Source organism: Prinia subflava, chromosome 5 (assembly GCF_021018805.1).
Source record: "Prinia subflava isolate CZ2003 ecotype Zambia chromosome 5, Cam_Psub_1.2, whole genome shotgun sequence".
Taxonomy (NCBI): Eukaryota; Metazoa; Chordata; class Aves; order Passeriformes; family Cisticolidae; genus Prinia; species Prinia subflava.
The window spans coordinates 15502812-15521414 of record NC_086251.1 but is presented as its reverse complement, the minus strand read 5'-3'; the positions used below and the strand labels follow the sequence as shown (position 1 = coordinate 15521414).

Genomic DNA, 18603 nt, shown 5'->3' with positions numbered 1-18603 from the left:
GAAGGGACAGTGCTGAATATATACCATTCTGGGGGGCTTGGCAAATAAAATCTCAGGGAAGAAAACTTTTTCAGCACAAGGTACCTGTGCTCTGCATGGCCTGGGAGAGTCAGGGATGGTCGAATGCCCCGTTTTTACACACATTTTGCATCATTTTACACTTCTAGAGCAGCTGTTGTGCAGAATACCAGAAAATTCATGAACACCTAGTAAAGGGCATGTCCTGGTTGCACCTACAAACATGGCAAGTCCCCAATCTTGCATCACACTGTCAGTCCATGAAAGCTGCAAGGGTCAGAGAAACTGGACTACAGTGACAGACCAAATGTGCGTGAAGATAATGCCTTTATATATTCAAGCCATGAGTACAACCCATGGGCTTGATTTTCTATTTGTTCCCATTGTCCGCCTGTGCCTGTTCCCCAGGGTGTCCGCACTACCAACACAACTTCAGTGGGATTTAGATCGGGACTTAAATGGATATGTAGAATCAAAAAGAAAAAATCCATTTCGAGCCCAGGAGAGACTGGAAACAATCAATCGGTGTTTTTGAAAGTATTTAGATCACTTCTTCTGGAAAGGACTGCAGCAAACAAAATGAAGCAATGTTCTACCTGAGTGGGGTGCCTGAAGCTGCTGGAAGATAGCTGTGGAAATAAAGCAAAGGCTCTGGGCTGCTGCAAGACTAATTAAACCTTGATTTAACTGAGGCTGCAATTTTTTATCTGGATTTTATTACTACTAATGAGGAGAACTGCTGGAGCATTTCTTAACATAATTTTATCCAGCAGCCCTGGAATGTATTCTATGTCAATTGGTATCTTTTTCTTGGGACAGACAGCTACACTGGCAGCTTCTACCACTGACACAACACATCAACTCACATAAAGGAAAAAAATCACCATTCGCTAAAAATATCTGAAGGAAAACAAAATAGTGTTTCAAATGCCATGGTATTACCCTGCCTTTCTTTCCTTGGCTCCCTCTTTGTTTTCTATGGCCATTGATAGCTGCAAAAAACTGCCTGATTTCGTATTAGTTTGTAAATAGCAGTGGGAGACATTTCCTTGAATTACATTTATAAAAAACTGCAACCTGATAAATTTCTTTTGTAAACAATCCTTCCAAAGTCTATGAAGAACTACTGAATATATCAAGAAAAGGCCCAGTAAATGAGCTGTGAAAGGAAACAGTGGCAGGCATGACGTACTTCTCCCCCTCACTTTCCAGAAGCTGCTCATTAAGTCCAGTTTTAAGTGGGGTGGAGACAAGCCACAGAAATTCCCAGGATAACACTGGTGTCGCTTAATGAGAAATGTAACATCAATCCTACAGACTTGTAAGGAAGATGTGACTGTTGCATGCACACAGGCACCAACATTAAGCTGTGTTTGCCGCAGAGCATCCTGCCCACCTGCTCCCTCCCTGTTCAACTCAAACCTTCCTAAAATTAGGACCATTTCTCCAGCCTCATTCCAAGTTTCCACCTTTATCTCTCAGCCTGCCAGTGCTGGTTAAACAAAGAATTTAGGAGCGGAAATGAGTGTATTCTGTGAGAGACACGCTCCAGAGAGCAGGAGGACAAGCACACAAACCCAAACACAGCAGTGCCGGATGCTTTCACAAGGGAAAGCTTCTGCGTCCTTTTCTACAGTAGAAATGAGCACAGAGAGGAAAGAATGACCTCCAGATGTAAGTCATGCTAAGAAAGTTACTTTAAAGGCAAAGCTCAAGATTTTGTACCTTTTGTGCTAAACACAAACCCTTAGGGGCTTTCTCTGAAGTCTGCCTGGGTACCCTGCTCACATCTGCTGGGTGCAAAGGAGCAGCGTGTCTGTTTGACACAAAGCAAGCACAGAACCACACTATGTTATCCTGCACAACCTTTAAAAACATTTAAATACAAAAGACTAGAAGGGGAGGCATGAATATGATTCTCTACATTCCTTGGGATGGCAGGAAGCTGGGAATGCTCCTTTAGCCCCCTCACAGCCAGTAGGTTGCTCCAGCTTCAGCACGTTTCAGCATTTTACAAGGCATCAGCCATGGCCAGGACCAACATATATAATGCTGTGTAAAAAAGTAAAACACACCACATTGCCCAGGAGTGCTTTGGCTGAAGTAATTCAAATGGCAAACCAGCATTTTTAAAAAATAAATCTATATCAAGTGGATTTGGCTTGTTTCCAACACCAATTAATAGCAATATTGAACTCCTGAGTATATAAATATGCAGCTTCTGCCTATTGGACTTTCACATAACAACACTGCAAAAACCTGATTCTATCTGCCAGAGACTACAAAAGCTGTATCCCCCCCCAATACAGACCTTTCTACACTCCCTTTTTTTGGAAAGGATTTACATTCAAATTAATCTTGAATTTGGCAGCAAGAACTGCAGTACACAATTCCTCTGTCCACCATGGCCATATAATTGTTATAATTCAGCTTTTTTAGGCTTGCATTCTTAGGTATCTACAGAGATGCTTTAGGGAAAGGTAGCAGCAAATACCCTGCTGCAAGAGAAACAAGCCAGCACTCCTGTGCAAGACACTTTTGTTCATTTTCTGTAACAAAAATACACCAGCTCTGCTGCTTCTTGTGCAAACTAACAAACCACCCCAATTGACAGCACTAACACTCATCAGCCTCCCCCCACAAACAGCAACCCTTTCCCTCCGAGCTCCCTCACATCCACCCAAGCTCCCCATCATGGATGGTTCCAAGCATCTCCAACTTGACCCGCTGGTGCTTATCCCCTGCCCAACCACTACTGTTACATTCAAGCAGAGCTTTGCCTCTTGCAGGGTGATCTCTGTATCAGAAAGCACCACTTGGGGATATACAAGAAAAAACAGCACTGCAGTGTCAAGCTAAGGCACCTCAGAGACATACATAAATAGGGAAGTTTTGGGGGGAAAAAAAAATGAGAGAAGTAAATGTTGTGTTTAACTGAATTGCTGTACTTTGGATAGGGCATTCTTAATAAGCGACATGGAAAGCTGTTCCCAAAATTTAGGAATATGCAACATTTTGTGAATCCTATAATACAGAGATTATTTTAGCCTTTTAAATCAACTTAATATATCATTTTTCAAGTATCAGCTTCTCATAATTTCTTCCTGCTACTGTATTTAACATCCAAGGGACACTTCTTTGTTGCATCTTCTCCATACCCTGCTTCAGGAAAGGACAAATCATTGGAATAGGGACCAGCAACACCAAAAGAAGGCTGCTTTTTCATTTCTATACATTTGTACCAGCTGGTAATTTATCGTTTACAAAGCTGGAGATGGCTGAAATTTTCTTCCAAGGAAACCATGCTCTGTTTAATGCTGAGAACAATCAGATGCCATGATTTGTAGGAAGCAACTTTTTTCCCTGACCTTTTTATTACTGGCAAAATGTCAGCAGCTTATTGAAGTGCAGAGAGCACAATCTATGACAAATAACTTTGTGTTGCCACATACCAGACCAAACGCCTCCTCCTCCCTGTCCAGACACAAACCTTAGCTTTCCAAAACAGCTCAGATTTATAAAGACTTACAGATAACTAACAGAGTCCAAATGCCAAGTGCGAAACCGTGGGTGAACAGGGCTTGCTCAATTCCTGGAAGCATAAACAAGCCAGGAAGGAACAAAAAGAGCAGGAGCCAGAATGCAGCCTTACTTCTGTCTTTGACAGCTGCAAGATCACTGCTGACATAACACATGCAATCTTCATCCTTACCTGAAATACAGCAGCATGAAAAATTGGAAAGGACCCAGCAAAAAACCATAAGGCTGTCTCCAAGTCTGAAATCAACTGCAATGAGACTTAAGATGTTCAACCTACTTAACTAATCAAAGACATTTAAGGGATCACCTGATCATACCCTGCAATCACTTACAGGGAAAATATGTCAGAAAGTTGGAAAAAAGAAGGTAGAAAAGTGCCAGATTAGAGAAGAAAGCACATACCTTCTATTGTGAAGAAAACTACCATTTGCACACATTTCTGAAGAGCACAAAAGAATCACCACCAAAAATTAAAATGCACTACCTGCCTAGGGAAAATGCTGTAATCCAACCAGAAGTTACTAGATGTATGTTCCTAGGCTAAAATCCTTGCAGATGCAAAGTCAAATGAGATCAATAGGACTGAGACAGCCGGCTTTAAAATCCAAGATGCAAAGAAGAGCTACATTGTCCAGAAAGCAAACTCCAGCCTTCCTACCTGAGCCCTCTTTCTCACCAGATAAGCACCTCAGGAGATCACCATGCCAAGTGTTGCAGAGCCTTTCTCCAGCTGCCCCAGCCCTGCACCTCACTGAGCTGTAATCAAGCAGCAGAGCAGCCAGACTGTTAAACATCTCTAGCCCCAAAACACTGCATTTCTTCTCCACTTAACTTTCCCAAGGTCCACTTCCAAATCAGCCTGAAGAAACTATTGGTTTACTGACTCCAGTAAAATAAACCTTTTTATTATTTCACATGCCGTTTCATTTCCTGGTACTCAAAGCTAAATGGCACAGATATTTACAGTTCTGGGAGTCTCATCTGTAGCTCATCTGAGACAGCCTCACTGAGCCAACAGCTCACAGCGCAGTAGGACTGCCCATTAAAAACACTACGGGATAATTCCAGGCTTCCTACGGGCACCATCTATGTGTGCAGCTCAGCTCATTTTCTGCACATTATTAAAAGCTACACTACTTAACTCACCATTTAATTTTGATGTTAAATGAAAGCAGAAACCATGACAAAAGAATGGTAGTGAATAAAAAAAAGAAAGAAAAAAGATGTACCTGAAGACTTCCTAGCAGCTTTATCCAGAGAGCAAAGAGGCATATTTTGGCTGGAACTGGTCCAGCAGACAACGCCAAATAACCCCAAGAAGAGATCAGACCCTCTCCCTGCCCTCATAACAGAGCCCTGCAGGCCAACATAGGAAAATAAATAAAACCCAACCGCAAAACTTACTTTGTTATTTTTCCGGTGCAGACAGAGGCACAGAAGTGCAGGCAATCTCCTCACAGCTACAGGAGGCCTGTGATGGAGGCAGGAACTAACACTGATCTCCTGGTTTCAAAGCCAAATGCCCCAACCACAAAATTATCCTGCTTGCACTGCCTCAACCTGTCTCAATCCAGAAGAACCAAATTAGTGGAGAAGGGAAGGAGGGAGAGCAGGGAAGAAAACAGAAGGTTTATCAGGAGTATTTCTGGTCCACCTAGGAGCAAACACTTCTACACAGGTCCCCCATAATTGCCCTCCAACAAATTTGGAACAATGGTATTTAGCTTAGTGCTCAAAATACTCAGCTTTCTGCCAGTTCAAGCAAGGCTGACATAGAGCTCCTCTTAAAGCAAGAAAAAGCCCCATATTGCTTAATGCTTTTTATAAAGGGGCCTGGAATGCTCAAGAGATTAAATAATTGACACACAGCCTTTCCCCAGGGGTTCACATCTAGCCCAGATCTCAAGTGTCAAGTACAATCACACGCACTCTTGATAGACTTTGAGAGGTAAGAGCACAGCACAAGTGCAACTCCCAGGAGATAAATGCTTGTATGGGACAAGCCCCTGTAGATCAGCTTGGCAGCAGTCCTAGCAGGACAGCAAGAGTGCAGGAAACACTGCAGAGAAGTGGTGTCTTGGACCCCAGGGTACAGAGGTGAATAAATGAGGGGACATGCTTTGGTTTTCCACTTAACAGCTTCAACTTCCAATGAAATCCTGCCCCAGATCAAACACTTTTATCTACATGGAGAGGTAGGGTGTGCTTACAGCAGCTCCACATTAAAAGAGGCATAAAAGATGCCATTCTCAGTTGCATCCAATGTGTCAAGACAGTGAGTTGGTGTGTTTTTACAGGGGTACACAACTCTGCACACCGTGTGGTTTGCTCAGGCTCTCAAACAAGGGCAATGGAGGGAAGCACCAGCACAAGCTGCCGCAGCTCCGGCACGGGCAGAGCAGCAGAGGCGGGTGCTGGTGGATGGCACAGAGAGCTGGGGTGCGCCCACTCAACCTGCCCGGGGACTCGAGATGGTGCAACCTGCTCCAAGCAGAACAGAGCAGCAAACCACGGCCTTCTCTGCAGCGTGGGCAAAGCACAGAGGGAGCAGAGCCTCTGGGGAGCCATGCTACACTGCAGTGCCTCCAGAGCTGCAATGGCATTTGCTGCGTGTGCCCCGCCTATGGAGCTCCAGGCTTGGCTGGAGGGTGCAATCTGGCTCTTCACTCTATTTCCACAGTCATTGTCGCTTGGAGTGCCTGCTGATTCCTTTCATAAGGTGCTGCATCCCTGAGGTACAAAGGGCAGAAAACTCTTCTAGCAAAATCTGGGAGTCAGCCATAGAGAGGGGAAAATAAATTATTAAGGACCACATTGGGGCAGGTTTTTTTCTTTCTGTCTAGAGCAAAACTTAAACCACTTCTTCCTTCCCCCATCGTGGCTATGGTAATAACACAAAACTATTCATTATCCTCATCTTAACTAGAAAAGTCTCTTTCAATTTAGCACTTAATATAATTACAGTAAATTAAACAGTGTCTAGAAAAAGTCTTACCTTTCCAGAGCTATTATCTTACCTCTATGAAACTCTATCAGTTAAAAGTGAAGGTAGCTATTAAACAATAAGGGTTTGTAGCTATTCAGCGAGCAGAAAAGTGAGATGTTCAGTGGAAAATTGTTCAAATTCTATTTCTAAATTCAATACCACATCTCCAAGGGAAAATGGGAGAATCTCATTAACGGTATTGCAATGTCCCTCTCGCATTGCAGAAATAGTACTTGAGCACCAATTCTCTGTTCATTTCCCTTCACCTCAACAGTTTCCTTTTTTAATATGAGGAAAAAAAAATCTGCATTTTGTAAATCACAAGGTAAATTATTGCCTTTGTGTGCTTTCAGCAAAAGCTCTCTCGGGCTAGTGATGCATCATTAATCTGATTTCTCCAAGAGACATACAAGATAAAAAGCACTTGGCTGCCATGAAGTCAACGGGAAAACATACAGACTTTGAGAGGCTCACGATAAAAAAAAATAAAAGCCGTAAATTTCCACACTGCTACTCTGAAAAAAAAAATAAAACGACAAAGCATCTACAACAGGTACTCAAGAGAGCCATTTGGTAGATGGTTGCTCTGTGTTCTCCTAAATAAATCAAATGCTGGCTTGGTAGTACTGGGAGTGATATTAGAAGCATTATTTTTAACACAACATAAGCATACCAGCCATTGGGAATAGAATATTAAGCAGAAAATATCTTTAATATATTGTTTTTCAACAATTGGGAGAACATTAGTAATAATTAGCAGCCAGCACTGGAAGTGCTCTGCTAACTGTGCATCTTGTGGATAACAGCAAGTCTTATGTTAACACAATGATGTCAGCTGACAACAGCTTTATGGCAGAGAACAGCATATTGTGCATTTCTGGGAAAAAGAACCTTTAGTGCTGTGGGGATTATTATGGTTAAATTGCTTCTGAGTCACAGTCTGTTGTTGCCCAATGTTTCTCACTTGGTCCTACCTACCTACCTTTTATTTCCTCATGGGGATGCACCTGTTCAAAGAGAATAAAACTGGCACTGTTGCACCCACTGTCTTAGCTCATTTAGACAAGTTATTCAGTATCTTGCTTACATAATGAGATCGTTTTTATTTATATTACAGAACAGCCCAGCAGAATCCAAGACAATACTGCTTTAAATATTGTGCGAACTTCCAATAACCTTGACACCAAAGAACACATAATCCAGGCAGAGAGAGGATGAAAAAGGCATGGAAAGCGGATACTCACACACCCTGGCCATGTACCTGCTTGGGATACTCAGAAATGAGAGACCCTACACTGCACTTCTCAGACACACTCACGGCTAGTGGATCCTCCCACCTTCCCAGCACACCTCACCCTCTTAGAAAAGAAAGCTTTCAGCACATACGCTGAGGGATTCCACAAGCCAGAACTTGAACACCAGCTTGGGAAAAACCAGGTTAGAAGCCTGACAGTCTAGGCTTGGTTTAAGCAGCCTCCAGCCTTGTCCACAAGTGGAGCTCCCCGAGTCTACTGCAATACATGGGTGTATGAATAAAAGAGTGCAGGTATTAATAAATGACTGCAGGTGTGCCAAGGTGCCTCCCATGACCTGGAGTCCAGAGAGAAACTGAGGCAGTAAGAGCAGTTTGATTACAGGCAACAAAGCCTGAGTGGTTCATCAGAAAAAAAAAAAAAAAAAGCCCAAAACAACCAAACCAAACAAAAAAACCCACAACCCCCCCCAAAAAAGCTCCACAGCCAAGAGATTTGGCTTAGTTTGCATCCACTGAACCTGAATTAAAACAAAACAAAAAAATCTCATATATGATTATATACATTCTAACTCCTTTTCAATGAGAAAGGTTACAAAGGCAGAGCAAGACAAGGAGACTGGGGCAAATGACAGATGTTAAAATGGAAAGAAGACAATCTAATATAAACAAAACTGAAAAATACAAACACTGTATTTCAAATCTAACACAATTGGCTCCTGCTCTAGACTACAAGAACAGAGCTCCATGGAAGGTGGTTTAAATTACTGCCTTGCCCACTAATGCTGTAATTAGTTCGGTGCATTCAGTGCTCACTGAAAGCCTTCATAGTCCAAGTAAGAATTCACAAATTTACCAAAAAAAAGAAAATGCTGCTTAGACCTGAACTGTCTTTGACCCACATATGAAAGAAAAGGTCATTAAATGATCTGCAAATCCAGATTACTTTCCTTAGTAAGGTAAGGGGGAAAAAAAATTCACTGCATCAGCAACTGTCAGGCTTGCAGCAGTGCACGAGGTCCTTTTTGAAGGCAACACAGCAAGAAAAGACAGAAAGATTCATCTCATAAAATGGAAATCTCATTTATTTGCATCCATGCCAGGACCTTGCCAGAATAACCACCCTGACAGAGCATTAACTCCAGTGGCACTTTCACATTCACATTTCAGGGATTTTACAGATGAGCCAGCAACAGCTCCCCGAATGAACTGTGCAATGTTTGATGAAGTGTATAAAAGCCTTGGTCACCTCCTACTACATAAAAGTGACTCTCTGCTGATGCTGAAGTCATACCAAAAAGAGAAAGTGCAAAAATATCAAAACAACAACAAATTTAAATTGTTCTTTTCATTCTGCCAAGATTATTCACAATGATCAACAGTTACCTACACCATGCAACCGAGCAGAACTCCCTTCCTCTCCTCACTGGGACATGGCAGTTTATTGCTGTGAGGAGAGAATTCCCCGTCATTTTAACCTGAGAAAAGAGCAAATCAATTCAACAGGGCAGCGCTAGCATAGGCTTTGCACTCTTAACTGGCATCAAACAACACAGGCAACAAAAGCCAAGCTGCCTCTGCAGCACTGAAGGTGGGAAGGAACAATGACACTACAACTTTTGTCTGGAACAAAATGCATTGGCATGAAAATTAAAGTGCCTTTCAGAGCAATCTCATGATTTTGCCGAGAGAAAACTGAAGGAGAGCTATCAGGACACTGCTTTTGTGCCTGAAGTGCTGGGACGCAGAAGGACCAAGCTCACATTAAGCTTTGCACTCAACACAGAATGAGACATTTCATCCCTCGATGCTCTCTGCATCATCTGATAGATAAGCAGCAAGTCTGCTTTTATCTTGGCCTCTGCTGATCGATTTAGACAGCACACCCTTCAGGACTACTACAGCAGCATTCCAGTTTGGGAATACACACAAAATAGCTATTGCATTATTCCTTGGGGGTACAATTTCACGCTGATTGATTCACTGACAGATTAGATAGGATGAAGCAGGCAAGCCCCATGTTGAGTCTCCCCCCTCCCCCCCCCCTCAAGGAGAGCTGCACACGTACCAGTTTATTAAGGATTTCTCTTTTGCCTTTAAGGGTGTCTCTTTTGCCTTTAGCTGGTTAATTTTTCACTGATGCTATAATCATGAGAATGGTAACTGGGTTGCCAAAACACTCAGACTCATACAGCCCTGCAGTCAGTTCCCAGGAAGTTGAAGCTTGGCATGGAGTTTAACAAAACACATAGAAAAACTACTATCAAGAAGACTGCCAGCACAGCAAAGTTATTGATATTGGAACAAAGCACAGACCTCAGTGACACACTGCAAAAGGAAAGCCCAGGTATACAGCTGGCTGTTTATTAAACAAAGACGAGAATTGAGCCTTTTCAATTCAGACTTTGATTTATACACCTATAAATCCCTTCAATCTGACAGGAGCGTAAGGGAAAAAATGGCACAATTTCAACCGTAGCTCTACAAACACTACAGAAAACTGAGACTAAAGAACAAGGGATACACCCATGGTTTTTATGCAGCTTGAAAGAAATTAAAACCCACCACACAAGCAGATGGACTATTCAACAAAAAAAAAAAAAATTAATCCCCCTTTCATATCACTCTCCTTCTGTGACAGGCAGAAACCATTTACAGGTAACTCTTACTAGCCTGCTGTTAGCTGCTGCCAATTTTGCAGAATATTCCCCTTTAGTCCCTTGATCTTTTTGTAATTCACAGATGCATATACAGTACCTAGAGCCCAATGCAAGCACAACACTCCCTTGAGCGTTGAGCAGAGAAAGAGTATTCCAATAATTAAGAAATGTGGAAACCTGGGCAGGTACAATACTCCTTAGTCCTCCACAGAGGCTCAGCAGCTACTTAGCAAAAGAGTGTTTTTCGGGATGGTTGTCTCCTTCCTCCCTCATTGCACGACCAGCAAGAGCCACAGTGGTAGGGAGGAGCTGGGATGAAGACAGAATCTGTGGTTCAGACACAGCCCTGTACAATTAAATGCACCACAACCACACAGCTCCAAAATGAGGGCTGAGCACACTTGGGAAGAGTTTGCTCAGTCTCAAGAAGCCTGGTGCTCTAAAGCACAGCATAAACACCAGCAGTGACAGTCAGGAGCCTGCATGAGGAGTGAGCAAGCCCAGACCCACACTGAGACACACTGGCAGAGCAGGTCACTGTCATTCCTGCCCAAACCCGTGTGTACTTAGCATTTGGATTGCTCCCATTCCCTGAGCTGCTTCTTGTGTTTCCTTTACCTTAGTAACCACAGCAGGCATGTACAAACACCTACAACGTGATGCCAGAGACATCTCATGATGAGGAGAGGAGGCGTGAGGAGCAGCATTTCTGGCTGAGAAAACACTGTGCTGTTGTTAATGCTCCAAAGGCATGGAGGTCGGAGAAAAAACACCAAATTGCAGCTTTTCCCCCAAATAAAACAGGAGATCAAATAGCACAAATCCGTGCAGTTGCAGAGGGAGGTCTGTGCTCTGCAGCTCAGAAGCAGCAGGGTCCTGCTGACACACTTCAGGGCAGTTTCATTTTTACCTCTTCAGCCCCAGATCCAGCACTAGAAGACCTTCAGCACTGGCAATGCTGGCAATCTCACAACTGCCTCCAGCAGGTAACAGCTCCCTTGGACATGAAGTGAGTCTAACCCAATTGAGATTAGCTCAACTCAAATTTCTATGATCTATGAACATAATAAGAATTAGTCGAGTCTCAGTTTTGCTCTGAGCACAGCACACTGATTTCAAACACTGCACATTACAGGTTATAGGAACGGCCTTTCCCTAGAGATATCCTGGATTCCAAACCATAGCACTCTATCAGACACAGAGCCATCTTTCTCCTGCTGTAGCTAAGAAAGCACCTTGAGAAATATCTAATCCAGCAATAGAAACTGAACCACCTGTACTGTACAAGCCTCCCTCCCACTCACCTGATGAATCAGTGTTGCAATAAAGCACACGAAAATTAAATTAAGCACCATGAAAAGATTAGAGCAGTAAATCCGCCTTTCAGTTACTTTCATGCATCACCATGATTAAATCATTCCTTGGGTTCACATTGTCCACTTCAAACCCAAACAGGCGGAGGGCAGGACTGTGGCCTGCATTTTCTCCCTTGAGTCAGAGAACTGCTGTCTGCACCTCCATCAACAGAGCCACAAAGTAATGCCTGGAGCTGACGCTGACTCCCTTGCTGTCCCCGGGTCCTTTTGGGGGGCACTGTCCCCCTCCTTGCCCGGCCAGGGTGGGTGCACTCCAGGGTCACCTACCGTCCCACTGGGATCTGCCCAGCCCAGAACACGGCTCTCCTCTTTGGGCAAGAGAACCTACCACACACAGAGCCTGGCTTGAGGCTTCTGTCTCTCCCTCCCCACTCACTCTTTCAGAAACTTGCGGCCAAGGAGGAAAGGTGGCAGCTGGGGACACATCCAGTGCAGTGGCTGTTCTCTGCTGTGCAGACATTGACGAATACTGTTGTTATCTCCTACATCAGTGCAAAAAGGGGGAAGGAATATTTTGACAACAAAGGTACTGCTGCAGCTGGATGAAGTGAGGAGGTGACTATGCAGCTTGAAGAACTTTCTCCTTCACTTATGTTAAACAATTGTTTTTCATTACAACACTTTAGGTTTGCATAGCACTTGAAAAATATGGTTTCTGATCGACAGACAGTTGCATGAGCTTGTGTGTCTATTTCTCTGTGAATGCCTTGCTTCACACAGTGCAAGCTAAAAGCATTTCCAAACACAGGATTCCAGAATCTGGTTTTTAAGATAGCAATGCCTATGGTCTCCACTATGGTATCTGTACAAGCGCCTACAGGAAAGGCAAATACTATCGCCAATTAAATGTAGCCAGTTAGTAACAGTGCAGTCTCCTTACTAGTTGCTCGCCATGCTGGAAGAAGTACATTAAAAATGCGTTCCACCTACCAGATATGCCCACATGTCTAAGGAAATCAGGTCTCCTTGACAGCACGCCATCCCACACGCCACACCGGCCGCTTGCTGGCCCCCCAGCGCTGCCGTGCCGAGATGTCGGGGGGCGAGGGGTCCACGGCACTGCTCCCGTCGCCAAACCCCAAAGGCACACGTAGAAACGGCGACGCGAAACCCGGGCACAAAGCACGGGCAGAGGGGCAGGGTTACCCCCCGAGCTGCCAGCGCTCGGAGCCTCGCTGAGCCCACGCCGCTCGCAAGCCGCTCTGGGGTACCACGCTGTATGTAGAAACAGGGAGCCTGGACAAGAACAGCTAGCCTGGGAGGCGGGGGAATGGATTTATTGCAATAATTCAGGGCGGGGGGAGGAGGTGCTATGTGCTTTTATGGGGTATTTTGGGGAGGATGGCTTTGGGGTTTCGGGGGAGGACGTGCATTTTGGGGGGAGGGGGGATGTCCGGTGCGCCTTACCTGGCCGGGGCGGCCGAGCCCCTGCGCGGTGCCGCGCTCAGCACGCCGCGCCCCGCCGCCGCCGCCGCATGGCCGGGACACGCGTGGGGCCGGAGCGGGGACACGCGTGGGGCCGGAGCCGGGACACGCGTGGGCCCCGCCGAGCCGTCCCCCGGCCGCACAGAAAGCGCGCAGCGCCGGGCCGCGGCCGGACAGCTGCTCGGGGGAGGCGGCGGCAGGAAATACCAAAAGACTGATCCAACCACGCTAGGGAGAGAGGGAGGGAAGAGAGGGGGGAATGGAGAAGAAAAATAAGAGGGAGAAAAAATAAAAAGCGGAGGAGAAGGGGGGGAAAAAAGAAAAAGGGGGAAGGAAACGTGCAAAATCCGGGCGGGATCGGCGCGGCGCGGAGCGGGCGCGGGGCTCGGGTCCCCGCGGGAGCGCCCCCAGGGAGCGCCCCGGCCTCTCCCGGCCGGAGCTCGGCTCCCTTGGGTTTGTTTTCCCCCTCCCCACACACTCCGCAGTTTCTGTCTTTCTTCTCCTGGGCACAGGGAGAGCGTGACGCCGAGGCAGAGTAAATAAAGCAAAACCACCAACCCCTTAAACAAGAATCAGGCGGATCCCCCGGCCAGCAAGCAGCAAGCCGCCCCTGGGGTTCACTGACGCCCCGCGCAAGATAATGGAGAAAAGCCAACCTGGAGGAATCAGCACGCTGAAGCCCTGCAGCCGCGGGAGCACTTTGTCTCAGCATCCAGCCACACGCCGACGCCGTGGCTCAAAGGCGCCCATGCAATATGCAGCCCTGACACGCAGCTGGGCACGCTCCCAGCTTCGCCTGTGCATCCAGAGCGAAAAATCGATCCCATGGCAAGCACGGACCCCTAAGCTCCTCCAGACGAGGACAGTCCAATCATCGCATCCCTGGCCTCAGCCTGCCTGCCCTTCGGGAGAGGCATGACTTTACAGGCAGCAGAGTGTCTGGTAAAGCATCACAGCAGAAAGCGACCCAGCCACAGGCATTTAAGTGCTGCTTCGTCTCGCCTCCACTCTGCGGGTCCCACGGTTCAGCGCTGGACCAAGAACAGGAAGCCAGGCAGACTTTACACCTCCTTCATCTCCATGGGAAGAAGGGTGGCAGAGTTAAAAGGCACTCAAACTTTCTGAAACCAAAAATCACATGAGGGGATAATGTGACCAACATGAGTCTGACTTGCATCACTAAAGTCTGAATCACCCATGTACAGCTGAAGCTTTGGTGCAAAATACAGCATGAAGCTGACACTCGTGCTTTTAAAACCAGAAGCATTAAATCATGTGCCTGAAGTGCTTTACTACCCCACCCTTCACAGAAAAAGCCTTTTCTCTTTAGTATGTGCAGAGACCGAACCAAGACAAAGATCATTAGCTCTGATGTTCCTCATACTACACAGGAAGACAGCTTCCAGCACTAAAAAGCAGCAACTCATTGCTTGAAAAGGTCTCCCAGATCATAATGAAAAATCCTGAATTCATCCCAAACTGCAAGCTCAGCTTGGACCAGGGCACAATTTCTCTCACTTACTGCCTCCAGCTGACTCCAGCCCACGCATAGACTACAAGGCTTTGCCCTGCATCACTGATATCCATGTGCCTAATGCCAGTGGAGGCAGCTGGTTTTCTCCTAGTGAGCTCAATGGGACATAGAGCAGAATGCACTATACCTAGCTAGCAGTAGAGCACAGTGCTGGAAGGAGAAGTCACTGTCCATTTTTGCTCTTTCCTGGAAAAAAAGCACTATAAACACATCATAAACTATAAACAGCTCACACAGCCTAAGCTGTCCCTACTATTCAAGGACTCTTCAGCCCTTCTCTACCCATTAAAGAAGCCCCTGAATCACTTGCTGGGCAGGTGATTTTAAGTTCACCTGTATTTGTTGTGATTTCTGACATCATCTGCAAAGTATGGAGAGTTGTCATGAGTCCAGCTGCCTTCAAGTTGGTTGGGATTTTCACTTAATCCTCACCAAAATTCTACCCTGAGGGCAAGCCCATACCCTGCAATGGGGCAGGGCACTGCAAGGAGATGCCAAGGCCTCTCATCAGCCTGGCTCAGGGCACTGCCAGGTTGAGCCATCCTCTTAGAGTGTGAAGCAGCTCACCCTGCCTCTTGCTGCCTTCTCACTCTCCCTGCTGCCTCCTGCCCTGTCTGTTCCAGGCCACACTGTGTCCTCCACTCCCTTCACCCTTCTACTTTTAGAGCTGGAGAAGTCAAATCAACCAGGTAGTTTGCCAGCACTTTGTCTGGTACAAATGGCTTTTTAACTAAACCAGGGACTTGAACTGGCCCAGCTGTCTGTATCCAGACTGGCTTTGTCCCACCATGGCTTCTCAGCTACTTTGGTAAGGAGAGCTACAGTTTTTAACACCCTACGTGAATCTCGGTGGAACTTGGAGTTCACTTCCCAGGGATTTCCATTTTGAACATTTTTAAAAACCCTTCTAAAAGTGTTTTGACTAGGGATTTCTACTAAAGTATTTTCTTATCAGACAATCATTTCATGATTACTAGTGTTTCATCTGTTCACTGCCACATTGCCACACACCGCTCAATTGATAAAAAACTGAGCAACCAAAATTATTTCTGTGAAAACAGTGAGAGACCCTGATAAAGAATAATACAGTATGTTTTCCTGTGTGTTCTAGGATAGTGCATGAGGCGTTAGTGATACACAGAACAGAATACTTGGCAGTTAAATTGTCAAAGTTTTGTCAGTAAACTGGACCATGACAAAAAATTTACCTCAGACTGATGCTTTGCAGCTATGGCATTTCTAATGATCCAGGGAGCCCTGAACTTGAATTTGCTGTGTCTTCAGACCTTGCACCAGATGGGTCCTCTGACTCTGGGTTAGAGCAATCCATCACTCCCCTGTCTCTGGGTCAAAGCTGGGACCTAGAACTGTTCTCCCCCTTAGAAGTCCCCCACAGAAATGTGGGGAGTAAGCAATGCAAACACTAATATTTTCAAAGACCATTTTCCACAGCCCTCTAGTGTCTATTCTGTTAACAGCCATTCAGAAGACATCTGCTGGTTATGTGCTGTCTGCAGTCCATGCAAATACACCTGAGCTGTGCATTAGACCCTGAGTGAGTGGATGTGGCGTACAGAGCTTATAACCCAGCCATGCATTTGGGGTGAGCTTTGCTGTATCCTTACACCACCTGAGCTCCCTAGCTGAAAGCTAAGTCATCAGTGTCTGCCAGATATGACATTTCCCTTTGACAGAAGCTCTCTGATGGATTTACCTTGCAGTTAGGGCTGAGGACCCTTCTGGCTTCAGTTCTCCTTTGCAAGAAGTCAGCATTCCTTTCAGGGGGTCTGCAGCTGTGATATTTCCTTTGGGCATTTGCCAGTGTTTTCAACACTTAACTGTCCACCACAGCAACAAAATTCTGTCCTAAAAGGGCTTGTAAAATGGTGTGAACTCTATCATAAACAGGGTAACAAAAGCAGCAAATCACAATAACCTTAATTCTAGTACTGGGAGAGTCAAATCAGGCTGTTTCATCTGTTGTTACTCCAGTCCTTACACCCAACTCAAAGATTTTAATAGTGAGAACACTGAAAAGCAGTATCTCACATCTTTTTATGACAACTCTTGGAGATGTGCAACAACACAGTATCAGTGTTGTCTAAAAACTGTGGTCAATGTAGACAGGCAGGTGAGCCAGCAGCAACAGACATCACTCAGTCCTGTCAGGTCAGCAGCTGGCCTAGGAATCATTGCAATGCTTTCCCCTGCACCTTCCTTTTCAAATCATCCACCTTTCACAACTGCTGAGCGAGCTCCTCTTCTTCCAAAATAGACTCCACCTATGTGAACTGTGAATGCATACTCATTTTGCTGAGTCCAGCAGACTTGCATTTTATGCTTTCCTATATCTCACAACGTAGTTACAATAGTTCTACAAGCTCCCGTTCATGACTAGATAGTTAAATACCATAAAAGCCATAAGATATATTTATTGGCCCCTATTAAAATGAAAATGGAGACGATCATATTTCTGTCATTGTAATGACTACAATGGTTCTAGAGCCATAACCACGTTAATCAGACATCATATGAATGGTTGTTGGCATTGTAAGATACTTGCCCTTAAGCTCATGGCACATAGTGAGACAAGAAGCAGGAAGCTTTAAAACAAATTAGTTTAAAAATGTTATTAGACACCAGTCTCTATCATTAGCCATAAGCTTTAACACAGCTATATACAATTAATGACAAGAAAAAGATCACCTTTACCTGCAAGTGTTTTCCACTGCAATGTTCCTTAGCAAAAATATTCAACGCCATAGCTGGATAGAGCTGGACTTTCTTAACAAATAGTAGTCTGTCTGTTTAGAGCTCTGAAAAATACCTGTTTGTTCATTTTACATTTTGAAAAACAGAGCTGCTGCTAAACCAGGATCCTAATTGCTAGTTTGCTGGAACTGGTCTCTGGAGAAGTTAGTTAGAAAAACCACAAACATCTCCCTGGGAGCCACTGGAGACTGGAGTCCTCTTGTGGCAAAAGGTAGAGGAAGATTTCCAGTGAGTGATTACTGCTGAAAGCTGGGACCCAGTAAGAGGCACAGGGAGTATCTACTTTGTAAAGAGCTTCATGTCACATATCAGAGCATAGAAGCAGCAGCGTGAAGACTTCACAGCTGGCAGTGGGCAAGCATCAAAAGGAGCAGGATGCCACAGTGTTTTGGTACTGCACTCTGTGCTTCTGTTTACTGTGGTAGTTCCTTTCTGTTAGTGTGTTCCCTGCTGAAATGATGTTTCTGGCTGAGGTAGTCTTGTTTGTTTGTTTGTTTGTTCTTTTCTGTCTCTGTTAGCAGAGGTAATTTTTCCTGAGTGGTTTGCTAGCAAGAACTTTTCTCCTGGCTAAGATATTCACTGTGCAGTATCAAAAGTCAGGTCCCGTCCTTCTTGTCAGTCTGGCTGAGGTGGGCAGATAACACAATTCTAAGATCTTGTTTAGGACCTGCTGCTCTGTATTCCATCTCCTTTTCTGCTGTGTTGTTTCTTGTCTGCTGTAGGTCCCATGGATTGCCTTGAGCTCATCTTAGCAGACATTTCTATGAATGATGGATGTTGGCCATGTTATTGCCATGATCCCTGCCTGAACAAGCACTGCACAAGATGGAGTAAGTAAATAACCTGAAAGTCTTTCTTTACTCACACACTGTGGTCAGAAAGCTTTTACGTGTCCACTTTTGGGCTTGGGTTACAGCAAAGAGGTTACCTGGCTAGCAATTCACCCCGTGGGCCAAGCCTCCAAAGGGCTCATGCGCCTCTCACAGCTTTGGTGGTCCTGCAAACAAGATTTTGAGCTTTCAGGAAAAAGTCTCCAGCAG

General features: G+C 45.2%; 1 protein-coding gene across 3 annotated transcripts in view; it reads right to left on the bottom strand.

The window, feature by feature from the left end:
* The window catches only part of OSBPL5 (oxysterol binding protein like 5), a 138251-nt gene extending 123876 nt beyond the window's left edge, over positions 1-14375 (bottom strand). Inside the window, exon 1 of one of the 3 annotated variants that reach the window (XM_063398143.1) lies at positions 13914-14375. Coding sequence is in view for 1 of the 3 variants with exons in the window: in XM_063398145.1 (XP_063254215.1) it covers positions 12763-12813 (51 nt within the window). In the remaining 2 variants the exon portion in view is untranslated. Of the gene's footprint in view, positions 1-12762; positions 13045-13239; positions 13521-13913 lie in introns of those variants that run through there. The other 2 variants (XM_063398141.1, XM_063398145.1) reach the window with 2 other exon arrangements.
* Positions 14376-18603: the final 4228 nt, after the last annotated feature.